Here is a 13,584-nt window from a genome sequence, read left to right as displayed (position 1 = left end):
GCGCTTTACTTCTCAGAGCAGCGGACAGACTAGAGGATGCGCGTGAGCCTGTACTGAGAGCCGAGGTTCAGCTTTACACATAACTCACCTTTATCACAACCTGAAGAGCACTGAGGACAACCAGAGTACTTTGAGCAGAGAGTAGTGGACTATTTCTCTCATACTGTAACATGGACCGACTGCAGACTCGAGGTCAACCGGTTGATGTTCAGCGACAGTGACTGAAGATGAGGTTCAGTTAGTCCATAATGGATCACCATCACGATCTGAAATGTAAAATAGTTGTGGTCGGAGACACTCAGTGTGGGAAGACGTCTTTGCTGAATGTTTTTGCCAAAGACTCCTTTCCAGAGGTTTGTAGAGAAAAGCCTATGAACATGAATTCGATTTTAAATGTCATTGGTGCAAAACGTACGTTAAGTTTTAGCCCTGAATTAATAGTTTTATTTTGTTAAATATCAAACTTTTGCTTTTCTCTCTCAGAACTATGTTCCTACAGTGTTTGAGAACTACACAGCCAGTTTTGAGGTGGACACATTGAGAGTTGAGCTCAGTCTTTGGGATACTTCAGGTAAGAGGAGGAAAAGCCATTTGATGGAGCTAATTTGATGTCTCTGAGGACATTTTATCCAAGCTTCCATCGTATGCCTCCACACACATTCACATAGGCCTATGTATTTCTCAGTCGTTATAGAAACTGTAATGCATTTTTTGAGGTTTTGGGCTTTGTGGGCTATGTGATGGATTTTTCTAAAGGCCATGAACCTCCTCCCATTTCTGGTGGACTGGGACTGGGTGAGGACCACAGAGATTTTTGTTAGAGTTATATGATTCATCTGTAGGCGAATGAAATTCATAAGTAGAAATCGTGCATATGTGGGATGATGAGGTTGAAGGAGACTGAGCAGTTAAGCGAAGGAGCAAACATTTAAAAGTGAGTGTTAATGGACAATTTTCATATTTTATTAACATAGCTACAAAAATGAAGGTTGTAGTTTCGACTTGGGTTCAGGTTTTCCTTATCAAAATAAATGTTTGTAAGGATTTTAGAGGGTATAGTAATCTAGCCCAATCCAGTTGATACAGACTCACCGTGGATTGTCCATGATGTTTTTCACAGCAGACTCACTCTTGTCTCCCACACTTCTAGAGTGACTCAGATGAATGTTGTTAATGTTAGGTAATACTATTCTCAAAATAAACTACAGATCTGTAGGTAGTATGTGATTGTAGCACGATTTCTTACAACATAGTTGTTTGTATATCGTGAAATCTGTTTATATATGTAATCTGAATTTACAGTTATCATCTTTTGCCTCCTCATCTACGTTTTTGTAAGCAGCCCATGAAGCTGCTCGCCATCCTTTTATCAGAAATCGCCAGACATTTCAAAATGAGACCTTTAAATATTTCAGTAATGATGGCTAATGATCTGAGGTTTGAACTCATTTCAAGCCCTACAAACTTTCTAGAGCAGATTCAACACTCCTCCCAGAATAGCACTGTAACCTAATTTACTGGGCTTGGATCATGAGAACATGTGCTGTCTTCCTATAGCGGGACAGTGACTTGCACAGGGACCCCCGCAGAAAATCAACCAGTGTCAGTCACTCACAGTGACACTTTCAATAAATAAATAGATAAGGAAAATATTCTTTACTTTTCACTTTTAATTATTAGACTTTATTCAAAGAGTTTTACTGTCAAACAACAGCAGTGTTTCTACAATATGCATGCTATAAATGAACATAAAAGAAAAGAGAGAAAAAAAAGTACTCCTCACTGATGACTTTCCATGGATTCTGACACACTGCACTGAGTAGCCATGTCTGCAAGAAGCTTTTATTTATGATTTTAGTTTTATAAAAAAAAAAAAATTCAACCTAAAATTATTTTGGTAATTGAAATAAAGCTTAAATAAAATAATTAATCAAATAAAATAAATTAATAAAACTTGGATAAAAACAGATTAAAGCTAAACAGAAATATAAACAAATAACTAAAATGACAAGCACAAAACATTTTTTTAAACTCAAAATAAAATCACAATTAAAAAGGACAAAAGAAAGCTATAATATAAAGGAAAAATGTATGATAAAATTGCATAATACTGTTAAAAATTTTGATAGATTGTGAGTTTCAATAAGAGTTAATTGCCATGGTTCAACAAAGTGGAATAAACCTAAAAGCAATATACCTTAAACAATTCAGCTGGATAAATATATCACACTAACACGCTGATTAACTTAGTAATTTTTTTCCATTGTACTGTTATTACACACATTTAATTGTTTATGTAAAGTAATAATTCATTTCTTAGTACAGTGTTTTTGTGTCTGTTTGCAGGGTCTCAGTACTATGACAACGTGCGCCCCCTCTCTTACCCAGACGCTGATGCAGTCCTCATCTGTTTTGATATCGGTCGGCCGGAGACTCTGGAGAATGTGCTAACGAAGGTAAGCTGATTTTAAAGACATTTATCCATCAGTGCTGAATGTTTATAAACTGTTGTAGCTCTGAATTGTGGTTGGATATTATCACAAGCCCAGTCTTTGTAGCAATGAGAACAAATCTCCAGACATCTGAGAGAAGAGTCCAGTGAATGTGTGGGAGGGCTTTGATCCTTTGACTATCACATGAGGGGGAGAACCACAACCAGTAAGAGCTTGTTTACGTTGGGTCTCAGAATCAGAGAGCCTTTGTGCCGCTGAAGGCTTTGTAACCTCTGATGTCATTGGTAGACGAGAGTTTTTGAGAGAGCAAGAATGAGCTGTTTTGGGGTGCTTTGGTGTTGGTGCTGACTATAGTGATCTCTGCCGACTCAAAGCTGATGTCACCTGGAGTGATTCTAGGACTGCAGTCACTATACTGTATGCTAGGGTTCTCCACTGGCTAGAAGGGAAAATAAATGTGTGTTAGTATCTGGTCATGTCACGGAGTCATGAAGAACAATCATGGCACTGCTGGGATAACAAACATGGTTTAGAATCACTGGATATCACATAAACATTGGAGAAAGGAATTTGTGGGGCTTGTCATTTTCCAAATAAACAGCTCAATCCAGTATAATACAGAAAAAAAACACTTAGTATTACTGATATTATATTATTTACTTGAATAAAATTGCAATATACTGTATATTCAGACATATTATTTAAAAAAATATTATTATTATATTTCTTTTTTTAAGATTTTCTGTTTTTATTTTTAATACTTCTTGTTAAACTTATATAAACTTAGATGCCAAGGCAACATTTCAAAATTTCTATAAAAAAATTATATATTTATATTTTATAATTTGCTTTATTTTATATATATATATATATATATATATATATATATATATATAATAGTAACAAGTAAGATCAGAATTTTGTAAAGTACATATGCTTTTATAATTGTCATCAATCTAACACTACGTTTTAAATCCTGTAGTGGAAGGGAGAAATCGAAGAATTCTGTCCCAATACTAAAGTACTTTTGGTTGGATGCAAGTCAGACCTGCGTGCAGACCTGGCTACATTTGTGCAGCTGTCCAATGACATTCCTTCATCGTATGACCAGGTGAGTAAAGAATATTTTTTACCTTTCATGAAAGAAAAAGAACAGATGCAACATATAATTTCAAAACCTTGTACTAGAAAATGTTGCAATTAGATCCTTAGCATAGTATTTGAAGTGTCATAGTGTTAGTAGATGCTAAAGTATCTTTAACAAAGGAGCTCTTAAACTGTACATGAAATCTAACATTGATTACCGTAGCAGATCGCCTGCAGCAACACACGGCAGACTTTAAGTATTTAAGTATAAAGTTATTTTTGACTATTTGTTTCAGGGTTCAAACATGGCCAAACTGATCTCGGCCCCTTACATCGAGTGCTCAGCGCAGCAGTCGGAGAACAGTGTGAAGGACATTTTTCACATCGCCACACTGGCATGCATCAGTAAAAACAACAAGAATGCAAAGCGCATCAAGTCCAGCAGAGCCACCAAGAGGACAACACGTGTATCTAACAGGTCTGAGCTAGACTCAGTGTCACATCGACACAAGACCAAGGCAAAAACCTGCACAGTCATGTGATTTTAGAAGCCATTTCATCTGCATGCATTCCCTCTCCTATCAGGATTCTTTCTAAAATTCATGGGACATGAACTGAAGGGAAATATTTTGCACTTCCCTAGAATCACAGTATGTACGACTGAGTCAGTGTCTGATGATGTCAGTCATTAATGATGATGCAGTCTGTTCTCCCCATTTCAAAGCACCTCAGAACATAATAAAACACCTAAAGCAGGGAAAATGTTCCCAATGCTGCCAAATGAGCACTTATAACTTTGTAGAAGCTGTCCAAAGAAGAATTTCCTCCGGATTTTGTTTTGTTATAATATTTCATTGCAACAATCCCCAGTTTATGGATGTAACTAACTTGTATCAAAACATGATCCGTGCTGCTAACCTTAGTCCTGTACAATCAGACCTGACTGTGCCAAAAAGTGTCAAAAAATGTCATATATAATACATTATAGGTATTTTTTTTTCTATGAGATATTAATACAAGTCAATAAATTGAGCATACCTGTCAAAAACTGTTGTTAACTCACATCATTATACAAATACATCCCAAACAACATAAAAAACTTTCTCGTATGACGATTTTAGAGTTTGCCTGTATTCTTTTGGGATAGTTCACCCAAAGATGAAAATTCTGTCATCATTCACTCACCCTCATGTTATTCCAAACGTTTTTTCCACAAAAGAAGATATTTTATAGAATTATGGTGACCAAACGGTTACCACTAGCCATTCGCTTTCATAGTATGGAACTATAAATATGAAAGTCGATGGGAACCTTATTAATGTTTGTTAACGAAAGCAGGAGAATAATAATGGCTATACTGATAGATGTATCAACGAATCACGGATTGTGATTTGTTTATTTAAATGTAAGCTACATGAAACGTCCTTAGTTCACACTGGCAACTTTCTAGTGCATTAAGTTTGATGCAACACTACCATCTGCTGGATATATTTGGTAAATCAGGTACATTGGGAAAATATGAAAACACTGTGTGCTACAAAAAAAATGTATTTTACTGAAAGATTAAGAAATCAAAAGGCAAATCATCTGCAGAATAAACTTTTAGAGGGAAGGAGAATGCAAATGGGTGATGGGCTTGCAAAATCTATTTCATGGTGAATTTATTTTAAAGGTAGTTGTTAATGAGGTATTCTAGCAGGGCTAGTTCGTCAAGGGTTTTAGCCAGTAAACAGGATGGTGTATCGATCAGGACACAGGAATGAAGACGAGGAGATGTAATTTCTTCAATTAACTGTATTGAGATCCAGCAGTATTCATCAGAACATTCCAATATCCTGCATTGTCATTATAGTCTGATAAGAAACAAATAAATCACCATTAGGTACTGATTACTATGCAACATAAATAATAAATCCACACAAATAATACAAATCAGATTCATCAAACATAAAGATATCAATAAACATTGCTATGTCCCTTTAAACATAATCTACTATTACATAATGAGGATATTATTCCTTCACATAATAGCTTCAGCTCCTATATCACTGACCAGTTTACCTAAACTATATTAAAAAGGGATTTACAGAAGGAGAAATGGCGACATCCTCTGGCCAGAAAGGCTACTGCACAACAGCGTCTGCAAGTGGTCTCCTGAGCACGATATTAACTCTTCTTAATTCAATGTTATAAACGTTACAACGTAATTTAAACATCAGAAAGCTCACATCAGTTAAATTAGTATTTACTACAGTATTTTACAGCATAAACATTGTTCTATCGCTATACATCTCACTCATCACGCTGGGCATGGTAATGCATTGTAATTCTACAGTGTAGAAACACGAACACAATGAAGTGACCACTTACTTTTTGTCATGAACTCAACACATAAATATTGGAAGCTGGATCATTCAGAACAGATAAAGAAAACTACACAACACATGTATGTAGGCTGAACTATGCTGCTGAACTTGAACACTTTCCCGAACTCACTATAACCACACTAACTACACACTTCCTCCCCGTAATCACTGAAGAAGAGTCTTAAAGCGGCAGGCACCCAGAAACGTCAGAGCCTTTTATACAGCCGCCCCCAAATGTGCAAGCACATTTGCTTCCATTAAAGGCTCATCAGTCCGGCTGAGGGGGGCTCACCGAGGCATCATCCTCCCCCGACGGGAGAGCTGGCAACATCACCAACCGAGCTACCGGTCGTGTGTACACATGTCCTCTGATGTCCACATCAGCGGATCTAATGCATCCATCGTCGCTGCGGTGGACCTTGGTTACATGTCCAATGGGCCACAGGGCTCGAGGTAGCTGTGGGTCCACCAGCATGACAACAGCCTTATCCAGTAGTTCAGGAGAAGCGGAGTGCCATTTCTGTCTGGTCTGCAGCCCAGGGAGATATTCTCTGATGAATCTGGACCAGAATTGGTCAGCAAGAACCTGTGAATGCCTCCAGCGTCTGCGACTCAGGAGCTCCCTCTCAGGATAGACCACTTGGGGTAGAGATCCATCAGGCCGCCCCATAAGCAGACTATTTGGCGTCACAGGGTCGATATCCGCAATGTCGGCAGATACATAACCCAATGGTTTAGAGTTGAGGATTGCCTCAACTTCCAGGAGAACGGTGAGAAGGACATCTTCATGAACAGGTTGTGCCCCCACACAGGTGTAAAGTGCAGACTTGACGGAGCGTACCTCTCTCTCCCACACTCCTCCAAAGTGTGGAGCTGCTGGGGGGTTAAACTGAAACTTAATCTTCTGACACGCGAGTCGTTTCCGCAAGGTTGGCTCCATACTGGCAAAAGCCTCTCTAAGTTCCCGTTCTCCTCCTCTGAAGTTGGTCCCCTGGTCTGACCACAACTCTGCAGGTGTCCCCCTTCTGGCGATGAACCGTCTTAGGGCCATCAAGTAAGCATCCGCATCCATATTTCTGAGGAGATCCAAGTGTACCGCCCTGGTTGTTAAACACTTAAATATTATTCCCCAGCGTTTCTCCTGGCGTCTGCCCATCTTCACAAACATGGGTCCAAAACAATCCACGCCAGTGGAATGGAAGGCGGGTTTGTGTAATCGGAGACGAGCAATGGGAAGGTCCGCCATTCGGGGAATGGAAGGCTGAGCTCTCCAGCGCTGACATTCGGCACAAGAACGCTGATGTCTGCGAATCGCCTCCCTTCCATGGATTATCCAGAACGACCGCCGCATCTCTGCAAAGACCCGCTCCGGACCAGGATGGAGCAGGTCGCTATCAAACCTTTGGATAAGTAAGCGTGTAACTGGGTGTGAGGCATCCAGAACTACAGGGTGCAATGTCAAGTCATCTTGACCTTCCAAACGTCGTAACCGACCTCCTACTCGTATGAGGTCCGTGGATCTATCTAACTCCGGAGCCAAGGTGAGTAATCGACTCCCAGGTGAGACAGGTTTCCCAGCTGCAAGGAGTTTGTAGTCCTCTGGAAATGACTGTCGTTGGGCTCGCTGGAGAACAATCCTCTCTGCCTGTTGGTACTCTTCAGCATTAGGTGTTGAACTTGAAGGGTTTGGTCCTAGGATTTCTAGAGCAGTGGCATCTATGAGCTCCTGCCAGGTTTGGTACACCTTGTCATCCCTGCTGATTGATATTGGTGAGGTAATCGTTACTCCACAGAAGGTGGTCTTCCGGAGTTCCACATTGTCCTCAAATGGCTCAGTGCTGGGTCTTTCTGGCCAGGTGGCTGGGTTCTGAAGAAGGAAGGGAGGTCCTTGAGACCATCGGTTGGGATCTATTAGGGCCTCCAGGGTCTTCCCTCTTGTCAGATCATCAGCAGGATTATTCGCTGAGTCCACATAGCGCCAAGTGCACTTTTCTGTTAACTCCTGTATCTCAGCTATTCTGGCACCTACGAAGACCTTGTATCGGCAAGACTGGGAGTGTAGCCAGGTTAGGACTGTAGTGGAGTCTGACCACAACACAGTTCGAGCCACTGTCAAGCTTAGTTCCCTCTCAAGGACATGAGCCAGCTGTGCTGCAACCAGAGCTCCACAAAGCTCCAGGCGTGGGATAGAATGCAGGCGTCTTGGAGCTACTCGTGAACGAGCAAGGATGAACGACAGGTGGATCTGGCCTTCCCGGTCCTCAGTTCTCATGTAGGCTACAGCTCCATAAGCCTGCTCAGACGCATCTGCGAAGATGTGCACCTCACGGGTAGCACCCTCAAGGTTGGCGTCCGCCGGAACATATGCACGTGGAAATGTGAGGAAAGGTAAGGACTCCAGTTCAGCCTCCCAGCTGGACCAGGCTTGCAGGAGTTCGGCGGGTAAGTTAGAGTCATCCCAGCCTCGCTTCTTATCCCACAGCTGCCTGATGATGAGCTTCGCTCGGGTAGAGAAAGGTAACATGTATCCCAAGGGATCGTATTGAGTAGCTAGAACTCTGTAAATGTTCCTCAGAGTTGGTACCTCGTAGGACACAGGCCTATGTTTGTAACCCAAGGAGTCGGTTGCCCAATTCCAGCTGAGACCGAGTGTTGACTCCAGAGGATTGGACTTATCCTGTGCCAGCCACAGGTCCAGGCTTTCAGATCTGGCCTCTTGAGGCAAATGACTCAGGACATCTGGATTGTTGCAAGCCCATTGATGCAACTCAAATCCTGCAGAAATCAGAAGATCCCTGAGGCGATCCACCAGCAGTTTAGCTTCACTCGGCGTACTCACGCTCTGCAGGCAGTTATCTACGTAAAAGCAGTTCTCAACCGAGAATCTCAGGTCATCGTCCGGCTGGCAGTGGTCAACAACATGGCGCTGCAGGGCGTATGTCGCACAGCACGGGCTACAGGTTGTGCCGAAAGGCAAAACTTGCCACTCAAATATTCTTGGGGTTTCTTCTACCTTCAGGTCCCGCCACAGGAACCTTAGAAGATGGCGATCTTCAGGGATGAGGCGGACTTGATGAAACATCCCCTTGATGTCTCCACTAACAGCTATGGGACGTTCACGAAATCTCAATAAGACTCCCAGCAAGGGGGCACCAAGGGTAGGGCCAGGTAGCAGGTACTGGTTCAGGGTCTGCCCGAGGTACTGGTGAGAACAGTTAAAGACCAGGCGGTTCTTTCCGTTGTGGCTGACGAGATGATGTGAGATGTACCATCCTTCTTTGGTAGAGGTCTCCTCAGTGACTTCCCTCACAGCACCCGTTTCTATGAGCTTCTGCATTTCCATCTTGTACGCATCTGCTAGTTTAGGGTCCTTTAAGAGTCGCCTCTCAGTACTACGTAACATGGGCATAACTGACTCCTTTGGCGAGTGCAAAGGTGGCATGCTTGGATGGCGCAGCAATGGTGTGGCGTACCTAAGAATTCCATCTACATTAGTACGGACTGTCTTGGCTTCAAGCAATGCTACAGCCTGTTGATCCAGCTTCGACCGCGTCACCTCTCTTTCATGTCGGTAAGGTACAGTGTCTACTTGCCAGAGCCTCTCAACATGCTTGTAAAGCTCATCCATTGGTGGCGCAGATGACGTAAACAGACACTGTGCAGGTTGGATTGGCCGCCCCCTGAATGGGGTAGGGCCTTGAAGAGTCCACCCGAGCCTGGTACAGACTGCGGCTGGGCCACCTGGTGGACCAAGCCTGACTGGTTCGACAGGTGTTATCAGCTGAGGGTTGTCAGAGCCTACAAGGAGTGTAGGTTGAGCATCTCTTAAGGCAGGTAGGGGAATGCCACTTAGGTATTTGTATTTCCTCTTCAGACGGTCAATGGGGTAAGTGTGCTGTGCTAGGCTGAGGTGGCCAGCCGTGAAGGCACCATTGATCTTATAGCTGGTGTGAGGGTTTGCGGCTGGTGAGACATGGAAAGACACCGTGTGGCCATGGAGGATCTGGATGTCCTGTCGGACTGTACGCAAAGGAAGCGCTTCAGGAGTGCCCTTTATGCCAAGAAACTTAGCTGCTGCTGGCAACAACATGGTCCTCTCTGACCCATCATCAAGGATCGCAAAGGTATCAAGGGTTCGGTCCTCATAATGTACAAGCACAGGGACGACCTTTAACATGACTCGATTCCCGGCTCCAGGTCTGTCCAGGTAGAGCGAGTCAGCCGCAGAGCTGGTTAAGCAGCTCTCTTCTTTAACAGCTACATCTTTATTGCCCCTCTCTGCTCTTGTATTTATCTCATGAAGAGCCAGTAAGTGTTTTCCCTGACAGATGTTGCAAGGTTTCTTCAATGTGCACTGAGCGGCTTGGTGAGTTCGTGCACAACGCCAACACCGCTTGTTAACCCGTATCCACTCTCTAAGCTGATCTTTGGAGAGTTTGGTGACTGCACTGCATTGACTAAGATAATGCTCAGTACTCTCACAGTAGGCACAGTAAGCTTTACTCTTGACCCCTCTGCTGGTTGAACTCTCTTTTTGGTACAAAGATGCTGTCTCTCTTGACTCACCAGCTCCATGTAGGACGGTCACTGTTTGTCTTCCAGGACGACCATCAGTCTTCAAATTCTGCCTTTCCTTTATGCTGCGTCCAGTAGCCTGACTGTCGAAGCCCTGACACCATGATTCATAGCGGAGCCATTCTGCCAAATCATGTAGCGTGTGGGTCGCCCCTAACTGCTTGAACTGATGTCGACGGAAATCAGCTCGCTGTTCCGGAGGGAGCTTACTCAGCAGACGAGCAACATGTGAGCCACAGTTGAGTTCAATTTCCCCTTCAGGACCTAGAGTCCGCAACAAGCCCACTAAAGATTGTATCTGAAGAGAGAACTTCTGGAATGCCATAGTATCACCACGCCTTACTTCGGGGGTTTCTAGAACACTTGCTATCTTCTTTAAGGCAAGTTGATGAGGATGACCAAATTTGTCATGGAGGGCTGACATAGTGTCACTATAGGGGGTGGGTGAGTTTAGATAAGCATCAGCTATAAGCTTAGCTTCCTCCAGCTTTAAATGATCCACAAGTATTTGATACTTGAAGAGTTCTGTAGCATTAGATGGGAGTAGGTTTTCTAGAGCTATGCGAAGCCGCGCAAATTCACTGGGATCCGGGTGAATGAACTTTGGAATTGTGGGTTGGGGCCCTCGATACACTTGTTCATTCCCTGGCGGCTGCATCAACTGATTAGGTGGTGGCATGCCATGTACCGCTCCAGTGGCTGCTAAAGGATGGTAGGTTCGGGCAGGCGCTGATTGCATCACAGGTGCATGAGCTGGGGCAGGGTGTGTGAGCAACTGAGAGGGTCGTGTAGAGAGGTATGGTGATATCCCTTTATCGGTAGTAGGAGCGGGATACTGAGGAGGCAGTGGAGGCTTACAAGGCCTACATACTCTAGCTTCAGGGGAAAGATTGTGATGTCTATTGTCTAGCTCTTGTTCATCAACCCTGAGATTGCACATCCCTCTTGACACGTTCTCTTCAGGTTCAGGCCAGGGTGGAGGATCAGGCCAGTCCTCCTGCTCCATTTCCTTTGAGTGTGCTGCAACAGCGAAACTCCTTGAGGCTACAGCATCAGCTTGTGGAGACGTGGGATTACTATAGTTTGAGGTTGGACTATTAACTTGGGCCAGGTCTGCTCTCAGTGAGCGGGCTACCTCCAGTAGCTCTTTCATCTCGCGCCGTGCTTCATTGAGTTCCTTTATGCCCGTTTGAAAGGCCTGTTGTGTTTGGAGCAGTTTAGTATTCTCCTCTCGAATAGCTCGGATTTCCTCAGAAAAACGAGAATCCAAATATGGGCTCTGATGGGATGAGGGTGTCCGCGCAGGCTGGCTAAGCCCATCCAAATCCCTCCTCTGGCTGTGGTCTGGGGCTAGCTGAGGAAACTCAGGGTGAGCAGCATTCCCGGAGAAGCCACTAGAGTGAGGGTAGGCTGTTTGGAAAGGGAACGCCCTCCTATCCAAGGCAGGGGATGAGAGGCCCCATTGGTGCTGATCACGATGACTATATCCCATATAGTCCACTTCAAAGTCCTGAAGTCTGACAGGTCGACGTATTTGACGTTTAGGTCTCACATCAGGATACATCTCTTCATCTGACTCCATCCTGAATACTGCTATCCGGCTCGAAGGACCAATGTTAATGAGGTATTCTAGCAGGGCTAGTTCGTCAAGGGTTTTAGCCAGTAAACAGGATGGTGTATCGATCAGGACACAGGAATGAAGACGAGGAGATGTAATTTCTTCAATTAACTGTATTGAGATCCAGCAGTATTCATCAGAACATTCCAATATCCTGCATTGTCATTATAGTCTGATAAGAAACAAATAAATCACCATTAGGTACTGATTACTATGCAACATAAATAATAAATCCACACAAATAATACAAATCAGATTCATCAAACATAAAGATATCAATAAACATTGCTATGTCCCTTTAAACATAATCTACTATTACATAATGAGGATATTATTCCTTCACATAATAGCTTCAGCTCCTATATCACTGACCAGTTTACCTAAACTATATTAAAAAGGGATTTACAGAAGGAGAAATGGCGACATCCTCTGGCCAGAAAGGCTACTGCACAACAGCGTCTGCAAGTGGTCTCCTGAGCACGATATTAACTCTTCTTAATTCAATGTTATAAACGTTACAACGTAATTTAAACATCAGAAAGCTCACATCAGTTAAATTAGTATTTACTACAGTATTTTACAGCATAAACATTGTTCTATCGCTATACATCTCACTCATCACGCTGGGCATGGTAATGCATTGTAATTCTACAGTGTAGAAACACGAACACAATGAAGTGACCACTTACTTTTTGTCATGAACTCAACACATAAATATTGGAAGCTGGATCATTCAGAACAGATAAAGAAAACTACACAACACATGTATGTAGGCTGAACTATGCTGCTGAACTTGAACACTTTCCCGAACTCACTATAACCACACTAACTACACACTTCCTCCCCGTAATCACTGAAGAAGAGTCTTAAAGCGGCAGGCACCCAGAAACGTCAGAGCCTTTTATACAGTAGTGATAGAAAAAAATGGAACAATTTTAAAAATCATGCAAATTCACTGACACATTCCATATTAACTTTCTTCTAGATCGTTTTTATGACATTAATTGAATCAGCTCTTAGACCTGTGCAATGCCTAGGCCTAAAGTGTCAAACTCAAATTTTTTGTTGACATAGAAGTGGAACAAAAACAGAAATGAGTAAAAGCTGGAATATTTCAATTTATTGCATTTACAATTCTCACCCACATGAGAGCATTTTTCTTGGAAACTGTGGACAGGTGTTAGAGTGTGGTCAATTATTAATATTATTCTTACTGTATTCTCACTAGCAAGGACCATGTAACCTGAATTAGCTAAATTTAATTGAAATATTAATTTCCTCTAAAAATAAAACATAATTGAAAAAGGAAGGTGCATCCACAAAAGAAAATAAGTTGAAAATATTTTTTTCTAAAATCCTCTCATCTGACACTAATATTAATTAATTACATTAATTACAAAGACATTAATTAACATGCATTAAAACAACTAATTTTACAATGTAATGTCAAAAAAACAGTATACTGTATAAAAACAGTAAAATAAGT

General features: G+C 42.5%; 1 protein-coding gene across 1 annotated transcript; it reads left to right on the top strand.

Annotated features, from left to right (window-relative positions):
• Positions 1-4,587, top strand: LOC113108505 (rho-related GTP-binding protein RhoE-like). The gene is made up of 5 exons (XM_026271680.1): positions 1-353; positions 484-571; positions 2,347-2,456; positions 3,436-3,564; positions 3,836-4,587. The coding sequence occupies exons 1-5, from the start codon at positions 249-251 to the stop codon at positions 4,079-4,081; spliced, it is 678 nt and encodes a 225-aa protein (XP_026127465.1). The 5' UTR covers positions 1-248; the 3' UTR covers positions 4,082-4,587.
• Positions 4,588-13,584: the final 8,997 nt, after the last annotated feature.

The sequence above is a fragment of the Carassius auratus genome, chromosome 9 (assembly GCF_003368295.1).
Source record: "Carassius auratus strain Wakin chromosome 9, ASM336829v1, whole genome shotgun sequence".
Classification (NCBI taxonomy): Eukaryota; Metazoa; Chordata; class Actinopteri; order Cypriniformes; family Cyprinidae; genus Carassius; species Carassius auratus.
This window is presented reverse-complemented; position numbering and strand designations above follow the sequence as displayed.

Excerpts from the sequence above, each read along its gene's own strand:
- LOC113108505 (XM_026271680.1), top strand. The coding sequence starts at position 249 with ATGGATCACCATCACGATCTGAAATGTAAAATAGTTGTGGTCGGAGAC. Across the intron at positions 572-2,346 it reads CAGTCTTTGGGATACTTCAG|GGTCTCAGTACTATGACAAC; the intron begins GTAAGAGGAGGA and ends GTCTGTTTGCAG. Across the intron at positions 3,565-3,835 it reads TTCCTTCATCGTATGACCAG|GGTTCAAACATGGCCAAACT; the intron begins GTGAGTAAAGAA and ends TATTTGTTTCAG.